The sequence below is a fragment of the Typopeltis vanoorti genome, chromosome 16 (genome assembly GCF_054136105.1).
Source record: "Typopeltis vanoorti isolate ZY-2024b chromosome 16, IOZ_Tvanoo_1.0, whole genome shotgun sequence".
In the NCBI taxonomy this organism is placed as follows: Eukaryota; Metazoa; Arthropoda; class Arachnida; order Uropygi; family Thelyphonidae; genus Typopeltis; species Typopeltis vanoorti.
The window spans coordinates 101,809,975-101,822,607 of record NC_143564.1 but is presented as its reverse complement, the minus strand read 5'-3'; the positions used below and the strand labels follow the sequence as shown (position 1 = coordinate 101,822,607).

At 37.4% G+C, this 12,633-nt stretch overlaps 1 protein-coding gene across 5 annotated transcripts in view; it reads right to left on the bottom strand.

Moving 5' to 3' along the window:
• The window catches only part of LOC150098221 (N6-Methyl-AMP deaminase-like), a 129,776-nt gene that overhangs the window by 99,681 nt on the left and 17,462 nt on the right, over positions 1-12,633 (bottom strand). For all 5 annotated transcript variants that reach the window (XM_090406091.1, XM_090406096.1, XM_090406094.1 and 2 more), the window contains exon 2: positions 9,965-10,098. In XM_090406091.1, the coding sequence (XP_090262217.1) occupies positions 9,965-10,098 (134 nt within the window). The remainder of the gene's footprint in view (positions 1-9,964; positions 10,099-12,633) is intronic.

Here is a 12,633-nt window from a genome sequence, read left to right as displayed (position 1 = left end):
TTTTCACAAACAAACATCCATGCCCACGGCAGGATTTGAACCCACAGCCTTTTGGCTGGAGAACAGATATGCTAACCACTCGGCCAACCAGGCTGGCAATGCGATGCATGCATAAATTTTGTGTAAGAATTTCGTGACAGACAGTTTTTATTATTATTATTACATAACACCTCCAGGGAGTCCAGTTTTTGAAATGTTTTCTTCTTCAGCTACCTCAGTTAAATGATGTTAAATGTTTTCTTCTTCAGCTACATCATTTAACTACAAACAGTTAAATGATGGTTAGAATGGATAACTTCACAAACCTTTGCAACATTTTGGTCAATTTTCGATGTTGAGGGTCGTCATGAATGGAGTTCGTCATCGACTGAAGTTTGACCATCTTTGAAATGTTTCCATCACTTGTACATTTGAGTCTAGCCTAAAGCCTCATTCCCAAATGTTTTTATAACATTTCAAATTTCTATGTAAAAGATTTTCTCAATTTGATGCAAAACCTCTCGCAAATTCGTTGATCATGAAAATCACTCATTTGAAACATAACTAAAAATCGCCAGATGTATCAAACACATATTGACACAACCAGACATAGTATAATAACTAAGCAAAATACCACGTTGTTGTCTAGGCTATTTCCCAGTGTTGCCACTAGATTGCAGCATATGAAGCATGCAGCTAATAGTGCTTGTTGGTGTGATAATTCAAAAGTTCGGAAATTTCACGGATAAACCTCATATATCTTCCATAATTTCTTTTTCTTCTATAATTTTCCTTTTAATTCTCTTGTCATCTATTTGATTTGAAATTGCTTTATCTTCTTTTCTACATATACAATCTGCTATTGCTGTCAACAACTTTTTCTTAAGTATCTTCCATGCACTAAGGACTCCTCTGAAGAACCAGCTTCAAGCTAGTTTCTAAGTCTATGATAGCTGCCATATAATTCCACATAAATTCTTTCAGTTTTGATACCTCCACATGCCTATTCATCTAAGTCAGGACTACATAGTCACTTTCACCAATGGGAGGCATTGACCAAATCCAAAATTCTTGATCCTCGTGTTTTCTCCACTACATATTGCCTATTGTTTCTCAAGAAATCCAAAAATTGAGTTCCCTTGTTGCTGCATGCTCTCTCTCCTTTGTTCAGTTTATATCACTATAGCTAAAGTTCCCCATAATGATCACTTGCTCTGTACATACCAAACCGATCTGCCTAAACATTTCCTGCTCATCATCAGTTACATACCTTGGTCTGCAGCAACATCCCACTGAATATCTTGTCATATAAACATCCATCTCATACCATAGACTCTCAAAGCTATTAGTGTTATCTCCGTTCTTATTCTTTGGGCACACAATTCATCTCTTATCATGAGTAACATCCCACCACGTTTATCCTCTCTATTCAGCCGAAATATGCTATACCCTTTGATTTTTATCCCTATTAGAACATCCTCCACAGTCAACCAAGTTTCACTGATACCAACAACAACATTTGGAGATGCTGTCAATCAATGTCACAACTCATTCTCTTTATTCCTAATGCTCCTAGCATTTGTATCCAGAAAAAACAGTGTATTGCCAGTATTATTTTCCTTATACTTCACCTGGATCTGTAATAAGTGTACAACCTCTCATTTCCCAAGCCACTATCCCCACATGAGGCAGCCCCTGCTACATTCCACCTGTGTGATTCTAGTTTCTCTGCCCCAATACACTCACTTGCCCAATAAACAACAGTTCTCCAAATGCCTGTGCCCCTCTCCATTCAAATGTAATCCATCTCTTGCATGTAACTCTCTTCTATCCTCAAATATACTCCATGCATTCACATATTCCAGACCTCTTTTCCTACACATTCTCACTATCATCGCATTCATTATTACTGCTCTTCTCCTACTACTCTGCATTATCATATGAGGCCAGAAAACTTACTGTCTTTCCTTGGACATATTTCTGCTGCACTATCTCTAACATCAACCTCAAATCTCACGCTACATGATTCACACTACCACCCAGGTCATATGTCCCAACCATTACTAACATTTCCTCAATAATTTTTTATTTCTGAATATCTTTTCAGAAATAAAATTATTATTTTATTATTCCTCAAAAAAATTATTATTTTTTTTTTATATATGGCACTCTACTCTGCTCACTCCGATTCATCAAATCTCCATACATGATGCTCTGAAAACATTCATTCATCCTTCTCTCACTGTCTTTGACTGTTACAGCTTCCAATATCTCTCTCTCTCTCTCTCTTCCTCCCTCCCTTACTTCCACACACACACACACACACACACACACTCTCTCTCTCTGTTATTTTTCTCTCCCTCTCATTTCTCTATCCCTTGCTTTTACACTCTCTCAACTTTCTGCAATTTCCTCTCTTCCACTGTCTCTCCCCATTCTCTCACCTTCCTCTCTCGACTTTCTTCAAGTTCCACTCTTTCTGTCTCTCCCATTCTCCGTCCTTACTTTCTCCCTTGCTCTTGGATGCTGTTCTCTTACACCTACTCTCATTCGTCTCACAATAGGCCAATCTCTCTATCTTCCCAAGATCTTCATTCACCTTCCTCAATTCCATCTTCATTCTCAGCAGTTCTACTTCTCTTTCTCCACACATCCTACTTGCAATTTACATTCACACACACACAATCGTGGCCAGACAAACCATCTCCACCTGCTACACTGCTCAAAGTTAAATCCATGTGTACATCTTTAATATTCTTCCCACCCTCCAATATACTACTGGTATCCACAAACTGAATTTCACCCAAGGCACTATCTCTACTGCTGCTAAATCCTGAGATCAAGATGCTTATGTCTCCTTGTGCCTCTCAATGCCTACATTTCATGCATAGATACACATTCCCATCCTGCACCTGCCACATTTTTAAACAATGGGATGCATAAATGCTGCATGCATAACAAGCAACAAAATCATTAACTTTGATACAAATAACATAGGCTTTAAATGGTGGGGTCTGGGTGTATTTCTAAAACTGGTAGCTGCCAAGTTGAATACAATTGATACAGTAGGATACGATACCGACAATAAAATCCTAACAAAATACTACACAAACATACAAAAAATCATCAAATTGAATACTGCAAACTTAACCAGTATTGGCAATGAAATAAACATAATAATATTTTGCCTTACTACTAATACTCATGTTTTTTTTTTTAACAGCTCATGACATGCATAACCTCCATCTTCACATTCTAATATTCTTTAATATGCTTTATTCTATACTACACTATTCTGTAGTATACTATACTATATTCTCGAGTACATGATACTATACTATATTCTCGAGTACATGATACTATACTATATTCTCCAGTATATTCATCTTCCTGACAAAGCCATTTAGTCAGTAGGTAGTGAAACATGTAAACTTTAATTTATTTTTCAATTAATAAATCTTGCAACTGAAGTTATTAATTCCTAGGTTGATATTGTAGTATGAATTCCCTATAAAAAATTTGGCAAAATCCATCAAGAAATTTAAGAATGGAAATCTGTGACAAAATGGCATGTCATAGCCATAAGTTGTGTTGTACTCAACTTCACTAGTAAAAAAAACCTAAATAATATTAAAAAAATCATCTTAAATTCCTAGTGTAATTTCTTGGATTTAAATATTACAAGTGCTTTAATAAAAATTGAAGGAGTCCTTAAAATAATGAAAGCTATTTTATAAACTTTGGACATTAGTCTTTGGTATAGAAATATATTTTTTCAATTCATTCTAAAGTTATGAGGAATTGTAGTGTTTGTCATCACATATTATTATTCATGACATCTCCAAGGAGTCTGTAGACTCATCGCGGGAGGACACCAGCAACTCTCCTTCTTCACCACCCCACCGAACCTTTACTACCAATCATCTACATCAGCAGCATCTACTGCCCACCGCCACCACAACTAGTATTTTTTGTTTGTAAATTGCATATGTTCTGAAGGGCCAATTTGTCTGTATGCAGGATGAAAAACCCGAGTTTCTGGGAGAAAAAATCCTGCTACCTCTGTATGAGATCGGCTAACTCACCTTTGATCGTAAAAGTACATATAAAGATTCCTCCCGTCACGACGAGAATCAAACCTAGGCCTTTTTAAATAGAAAGGCGCAATGCACCGTCATTCTTCCAATTTCGCAAGCTAGTTTATTTGTTCTAGAGGGAGAAATCCAAGTTTCTGACAGGTAAACCCATGACTACTATCAAACTCTAGCTAAATCAGACCCAGCTGAAAAATTCTTGAAGAAAAAGTTTTCTTCATCCTTGATGCAAACTGAATATACATTTTGTTTTGGCCAAGGGACATATTGCTTAAATACATCAGAGAGAGATACAATAGAGGAAAAGGAAGAAAATTATAACAATTGAGAAGCTGCATCATATAATTTCCTGAGTTTCTGGGAAGAAAACCCTTCCACCTCCATATGAGACTAGCCAACTCACCTTCACTTGAAAAGTCCAGATAAAGGTTCAGCATCAATACACTTTACTAAAATGAACCAAAAATACACTACTCACCACATGTATATACACCTTTTTCTCCTTGCTTTAAGTTTCCGTTTGTTGTGTCTGCAATATATTTTATATGCAGGCAGTATGTACATTGTTTTCTTGGTCTATTAATAATTCTACTATTTCTAGGGATGATGCGGAGGACACTGATGTGTAGAAGTAGGGAGATTCTTGTTCCATTGTATAAGGCTTCGATTAGACTACACATGGACTACTGTGCACAGCTTTGGTCACCTGGTTTTCAAAAGGAAAAGATATTGGAAAGGGTCAAGAGGTGATTGACTAAGGCAGTTTCTGATCTCTGGAATGTCAAATATGAGGGAAGGTTGAGAAGATGCCATTTACAGTCTAGTGGATAGGAGAAAGAGGGGTGATATGATAGAGACCTACAAGTTAGTAAGTGGTTGTTATAGGATCAATGTTGGAGAGGTTTACAGAAAATGGTGGGAGATCAGGGGAGAACCAGAGGTCATCCCCGTAAGCTGTATAAGGAGGGTGTGAACAGGGGAGTAAGAAGCAGGTTTTTTGCATGCAAAGTTGTGAATGATTGGAATGCCTTGCCTGAGAGTGGTGTCTGCAGAGAATTTGAGTGTGTGTGTTAAAGGTATAATAAGCTGTGTATATGACAAAAGGACCTCCTAGATGAGTCTGACTCCATGGGATCTTGGGATAATAATAATATATTTATTCCATTCTGATCCTCTCTTTTTTATCCATTCATTTATGAGTCATAACTGATATTCTTCATAAATCTTTTAATTTTTTACTCTATTGAATTTTGTTTAACTATTTTCCTTAATGTTTTCACTTCACACACTGTATTTACATGTTGTATTTTTCATGTTTCTATTCTTGTTTCACATCATGCATTCCACAGTAATTAGCTTTTTAATATGTAAACATTTCGCCTTAAGTATCATAAGACGTCATCAGTACAGTTATTAAACAATATGAACTACATTCAAAAAAAAAAAAAACTTACTGCACATGCTTACATTGGAATCCCTCTATGTATACGGTAGCGTGTTTAAGGAGTAAAAACTATTGGGCTGTAATTAAGTTAAATTAAAATATAACTGATAAATTTATTTCAAACAATTGAGAATAACAATTTCCTAGACTTTTGAAATAGTGAGACAGTCGTGCAGGTTAAGATTGGGTCTATGACATAAGGATTCAGCACTTTCTTTATATAAAAATGCTCATGTATGTATGGATCTATGTAGTAGCTTGGTGTCTTGCCATTGTATCCTGTGGTTAGCATTTTCAACTCCAGGTTGTGCGAGGCCAAATTTGTGAAGTTTGATAAGACAGATGTGGTCTTGATGTTCAGAGGTGCATATATTTATAAATCTTCTTGCCTGTCCATAGTAAGACAAGTTACAAGAACATGGCACTTCGTATACACCAGATAGTATCATTGGTGAGTTTGTCTTTTGGACAAGGCAACAAATTGTGAATTTGCTTGATTGATTTATAGGTAGCAGCAAGTTTGTATTACTTCGTAATTTTTGACAAACATTCAGAGATGCCTTTGATATATGAATATGGAGGTGAATAGTCTATTACAAAACCTTTATAATAGTATAACATCCAATCCTAAATTTTGGATGGTATATCAGCTCGGGTCATACGTAAAGCGGCTAAAGAATTGTCAGTGCCCTTGACCATTTTGTTTAATTTGAGTCTCGGGTCTCGGTTAGTCCCGAGGGGGTGGAAAGAGGGGAAAACAGTTCTGCTGCATAAAGGAGGTTCCAAGACTACTGTTGCAAATTACCGACCGATCAGCATATCAGGAGTCGTTGTCAAGGTCTTGGAGAAAGTAGTCAAGAGAAAAATACAGGAATAGATAGATGAAAATGGGATACTGTATGGGGGGAAAGCATGGTTTTGTGAAGGGTAGATTATGCCTCAGTAACTTGCTCATATTTTATAACACAGTGACGACTGAACTGGATAATGGTAATGGGTTTACAGTGATACTGCTGGACCTTGTTAAGGCCTTTGACAGGATACCACATGGAATTCTAATCAGTAAACTGCAGCATATGGGGATGGATATAGGGTTGGTGAGATGGATAGGAGGGTGGTTGATGGAGAGATATCAGAGAGGTAGTTCATTCAGGAGTAGAGTCCAAAAGACGGACTGTGACTAGTCGTGTGCCACAGGGTTCTGTTCTTGGACCACTACTATTTAATTTGTTCATTAACGATATAGGAAAAGATCTGAGAGGAACTGTTCATTTGTTTGCTGATGATGATGCAAAGTTGGGTAGAGCAATAGTGAATGCACATGATGTCAAAATTTTGCAGGATGATTTGGATAGATTGGAGGACTGGGCTAAGGAAAATGGATGTGTCAATTTAATATGGCAAAATGTAAGGTTATGCATTTTGGGGTGAAAAGATTAGCAGCAGTATATCACATTGGTGGAACTGTACTCCAGGAGATTGACGAGGCTAGGGATTTGGGAGTGTTGGTGGACAAGGAGTTGAAGTTTAGGGGACACATTGCAAAAGTGGCTAAATCAGCTCATCAAATCACTTGGTTACTGAAGAATACTTTGACGAGCAGAGACAAGCAAGTTATTGTTCCTCTGTATCAAGCCTTGATAAGACCCGATCTTGACTACTGTGTCCAGATTTGGGCGCCAGGGTTTCTTCTTGTTGGGGAGGAGGTGGAGAGGATCCAGAGGCAAGTGACCAAGATGGTAGCAGGTCTATGGAATGAATCTTATGAGAACAGGTTAAAGATTTGTGGGTTGCAGAAATTAGTTGATAAGCGGAAAAGGGGTGATATGATTGAGACATTCAAATTACTGAAGGGTTTCTATAAGATTAATTCAGAGGATATTTTTCAGAACAGGACTGGTGGTGGGAAGACTAGGGGCCATCCATGGAAATTGGCCCAGCAAGAGTGTGGTTAGCAAGGGTGTTAGAGCTAGGTTTTTTTGCTTGAAGAGTGGTAAATGAGTGGAATAAGCTTCCAGAGTCTGCTGTGGGTGCCATGACTGTGAATGAGTTCAAGGTGAGGTATGATAGATACTGCGTGAATGTCGAATAGCTGTTCTTGACATGATGTTTAGGGCCTCCCTTGATGAGTCTAAGGACTCCTTGGAGTTGCCCGTAATAATAATAATAATATATGGTATAAGAGTCCTATGGGTTTTTTGTCTGGGTTGATGTGTAGGAAAGTGATTAATTTTTTGGGTTGTTCTTAGATTATATCCATGTATCTTTAATAATTTCCAATTCTTGCTTTAAAGATTCTTCAGATGAACAAAACTTGTTTGCTCTGGATATTACAGTTATATTTTAATTTAATTACAGCCCAATAGTTTTTAATCCTTAAACATGATACTGTATATATAAGAGAGATTCTGATGTAAGCATGTGCACTAATTTTTTTTTTAATGTAATTCCTATTGTTGTTTAATAACTGTACTGATGATGTCTTATGATACTTAAGACGAAATATTTACATATTAAAAAGCTAATTACTGTGACATACATGTGATTTTTTAGTTACTGATTTATATAGTCTTACTTTTGTTAGATATCTTTATTTTTTCATATAACTGAATTTAGACATCTTGATATTTTATTGGCCTTCAGTGATTGTTCTTTTACTTCATTCTGAGTTATATTTTCCCTGTTTACAATTATTCCTAGGTATTTAAATTGCATTACTTGTCCCAGTATTTTTTCATTTACACACACACTTACCAGCATAAATTGTTAGAGAATTGCACATAAACTGAACTGCCTCTAGCAGCAGCAGGCAGACATCCTAAACTTAGGTGGAAGATAAATTTCAATACCCTGTGTAAGCCATCCCCTCCTGCTTGTCGGAGGCTTGAAAAGCTGAATGTTTGGCTTATAGAGCAGAGCTTCTGAATTATGTAAAAAAAAGTAAAATAAATAGTTAAAAATCTCTTGGCTGACTCATGGTGCTAAAGTACTATAGGTTTACAACTTTTTGCGAGTGAGAATCACATAAAGAATACATATCTATGAGGGGTTTCCGAAAAGTAAGGTAACTCATTTTTTCTTCTTCTTCTTGATGGTGAAAGGGAATGAGATAAAACATGGTGGACAGATAGACCCATTAATAATCTTCAAAAAGACTGCCACTACATTGTGCCACTACTGTCACCTCACAACTAATTCCGGTTGCAAAATGGCAGCTACCATGCAAGTGTGGTCGAAAACAGGTGTCCATGAAGTTATTCATTTTTTGCAAGCAAAAGGTGCATTCCCCATGAACTGGTTGCTGTGTATTGTATAGCAATAAGGTGATGTCGAAGAAGCAGTTGTGTTTTGGTGCAATGAATTTAAAACAAGCTGTGGTGACATTGAAGATCGACATTGGGTGGGAGGCCTTCATTGAGTAAGGCAGAAGACAACTATTGTGCGTTAAGGGCATCGTTCTTGAAGACTGGCAAGTGAAACTGCCTGAAATTGCACAAGTGGTGAACTTGAGTAAGTCACTGTTTATGAAATTGTTCATGATATCCTTAGCTTTCGAAAGGTGTGCTCCTGCTAGGTACGTCCAACAAGTTTCAAAGGAACACAAGGCAACATGCATGGGATATGTCTCGGAAATCTATTGTGATACAGTGACAAAGGTGAGGATTTTCTCGCTTGCCTATACACAGGATATGAAATGTGGATTCATCACTTTATCCTGGAAAGCAAACAAGACTCCATGACCTGGAAACATCCACAATCGTCTATGCACAAAAAATTCAAAACTGTTCCCATGGCACAAAAAGTCATGGCTACGGTGTTCTGGAATAACTAAAGCTCCGCATTAATAGTTCCTCCCTCCCTTGGCGAAGGGAGGAACAATGCAGAGCTTTACTGTGCAATTTTGAACAAACTGAAAGCCAACATTCCACAAAGAACCAGGACTCCTGATAAGCACAGTGATTTTGGTACACAACAATGCTACTCCACACACATTGCGCACACTACTTGTGAGTGGTTGGGGAAACTCTGCCACATCCTCCTACAGCCCAGACTTAGTACCTTCAGACTTTCATTTGTTTGCCCCCCCCAAGAAACACCTTTCTGGAAGGTATCTGACTATGAATAATGAAGTTTATCAGGCAGTGCAACATCAGTTTTACTGGGCATGGGCAAAGACTTCTTCAGTATAGTATTGATAAACTGATCTATTGTTGGGAAAAGTGCATCAATAAATTTGGAGACTTTGTGGAGAAGAGTGCATGTTCACTTATTTCTTAGTGTATAAATTCAGCTTCCTATTATTAATTATACACAAGCAAAAAAAATGTGTTACCTTACTTTTCAGAAATCCCTTATGTACTGTATATATGAAAGTTTAGTACAATAAAAATTTCTGTAATTCATAAAAGAATTAAAGAGTAGAAATAAAACTACAATTGCAACTTACCTATCCAATGATCTAATTTCATTAACACAAGTGAGGCTGTCAACCGTCTTCTCTTCCTCAGACAGTTTGTGAGATTGCCTAAGTTTATTTAATGTTGGCAGACTTACTGAGCCATTAAGATGAGCATGAATTTCCTAAAAGCAAAAATATATAACTCTGTAAAGAGTTACATATGTTTGTAACTCTTTACAGAATTTGAATATTGGGAGTATCTGGGGGGGAAAATGAAATTAACATTTAAATACAGTAAAATGCAATAAAAGCTTACAACAAGACATTCATTATGTGAAAATAGAATTATCGTAGTGTTTAGGCTTATATGTTGATTCTCCAGCATTATACTGCTTAAGGAAATTAACAATGTATTTGTTAATAAATAAAATTATTTACTTATTTCCTATATTTTGCCGAAGTCAAATCGGCATCATCAAAAAGTAATACACTTGTATTAGACACGTGCACACAGGCACACTCCAGTAACAAAGATGAAAAAAAAAAAAAAAAAAAAAACAGGATAGATACAGGAAGACCTGAAGTCCTACAATTACACCACCTATTGGCTTTAGTTGGATGTTCTTGGTTTTTGGGCTGACTGTTTGCAAATGAAGGTTTCCCATACGAGGGTGAGTCTGATGCAACCATATTTGTTTAGGTTGGGATAGATGGTAAGAGCTGCAACTGATTCAAGGAAAAGCCTTTCAAACTTGAATTTGATTCAGTGAAGTAAGGTGGCTTTTTCCACTGGATTCTGTGCAGGAAATCCAGGGCATGGTCTCTGCTAATCCTGAGTGTCTGTAGTGGTGGAATCGGAGGTAATCCTGGTACTCTGATATACAGATGTTGACTGCCCTGTCTGTTTGTTCATAATAAGAAAAGTTGCAGCTGCATGGTACTTGATAAACTCCAGAGGTTGTAGCTGGTCTTTGGGGGAGTGAATAAGTCCCAACCCACATGGTCAGCATGGGATAAATTTGGACAAAACCCCTCCAGATTTGTGGAAAAGGCTTCTACGATCCTACCATTTTTTCTTGCAGTGGCTTCACTACAAAATCCTGATGTGGTTGTGCCTTATAATAAATCTCATGCTGCATCAGCACATAGGCACATGAAATGTATAGGGACTACAGATGGGTACTCTTGATGTGGAGAGGTATGGAATTGACATCCTGGGAATTACAGAGACCAGATGAGTTGTATATTCAGGAGGTGATTCAATGGGGTAGCTACAGTACAGTGGGAAGTGCAAGCAAGAGCTCTTCTTGATTATTATCCTATTAACGACTGGATACTTTTTATTATACTTAAGACTTATCCTACCAGTGTGCCAACTATACCAATTATGAGAATCTTTGATGTACACACTTGTCTTGGAGCAGACTGCAGTATATACTATCAGCTAGTAAGAGCCAAAATAAGACTGACTCCGAAATGTTCCAACTAGACTGGATGTCAGAGTGGTCCCTAATGGGTTCACAGAAGAAACATAAACATGACTGGATACTCTTTTGGAGACTAGCAAGGAGAACATACCTGAAATGCTCTAGGATATAGCCAAAATATATCCAGAACCTAATTAGAAAACCAAGAGACCCATGGATATCAGATGTGACATGCGATCTGATCAAAAGGAGGCAGCTGAAGAAACAAAGAGACACAGGGACTTAAGAATATAAAAGATTACACAGAGAAATCAGAAAAGCTATCAGGCAGGACAAGGAAAATTATTCAATAATTCTGGATGAGGAGGCACAATTATAAAAGGATGTTTTGTTTAGTTTATGACCTTAAGCTCAAATTGAATGTTATCAAAGATAGAATGGGGCAGTACTAGCAGAAGATCTAGAAATCAGATGGAAAGAGTACTGTGAGGGACTGTACAGCAGAGAGGATATGGAAAATTTGGAAGAGCCCTCTCACCAGGAAAATGCTGATTTGGAACCTCTTCCACTTATGAGGATGCTGAAAGATAAGTTAAACAGCTTAATAACAAGTCCAAGGTGCAGAGAGAACCCCAGTAGAGATAATTAAGGCCACAGAGGATGGAGAGATGAGCGTTTCATAGATTGATTACAAGGTCTGGAAAATTCTGATAAACACCTAGAACAAAAGGATATTAAAGCAACTGATATAACCACAAGAAAGAACATACTAGTATCAGAGTTATGAAGAAATCAGATGGAAAGAGTACTGTGAGGGACTGTACAGCAGAGAGGATATAGAAAATTTGGAAGAGCCCTCTCACCAGGAAAATGCTGATTTGGAACCTCTTCCACTTATGAGGATGCTGAAAGATAAGTTAAACAGCTTAATAACAAGTCCAAGGTGCAGAGAGAACCCCAGTAGAGATAATTAAGGCCACAGAGGATGGAGAGATGAGCGTTTCATAGATTGATTACAAGGTCTGGAAAATTCTGATAAACACCTAGAACAAAAGGATATTAAAGCAACTGATATAACCACAAGAAAGAACATACTAGTATCAGAGTTATGAAGGCAATTTATGATCTTTCTTTGAAGTTATATCAGCAGTTTATTAAATATTTTTATTCTAGGTGTTTATCAGAACTTTCCAGATCCTCCCCCCACACACACACACCCAACCATACAGTACAACCACGCGGCAAGACTAGTGTGCACATCACTCACGGAGCAGAGTGACCATAAGGCAT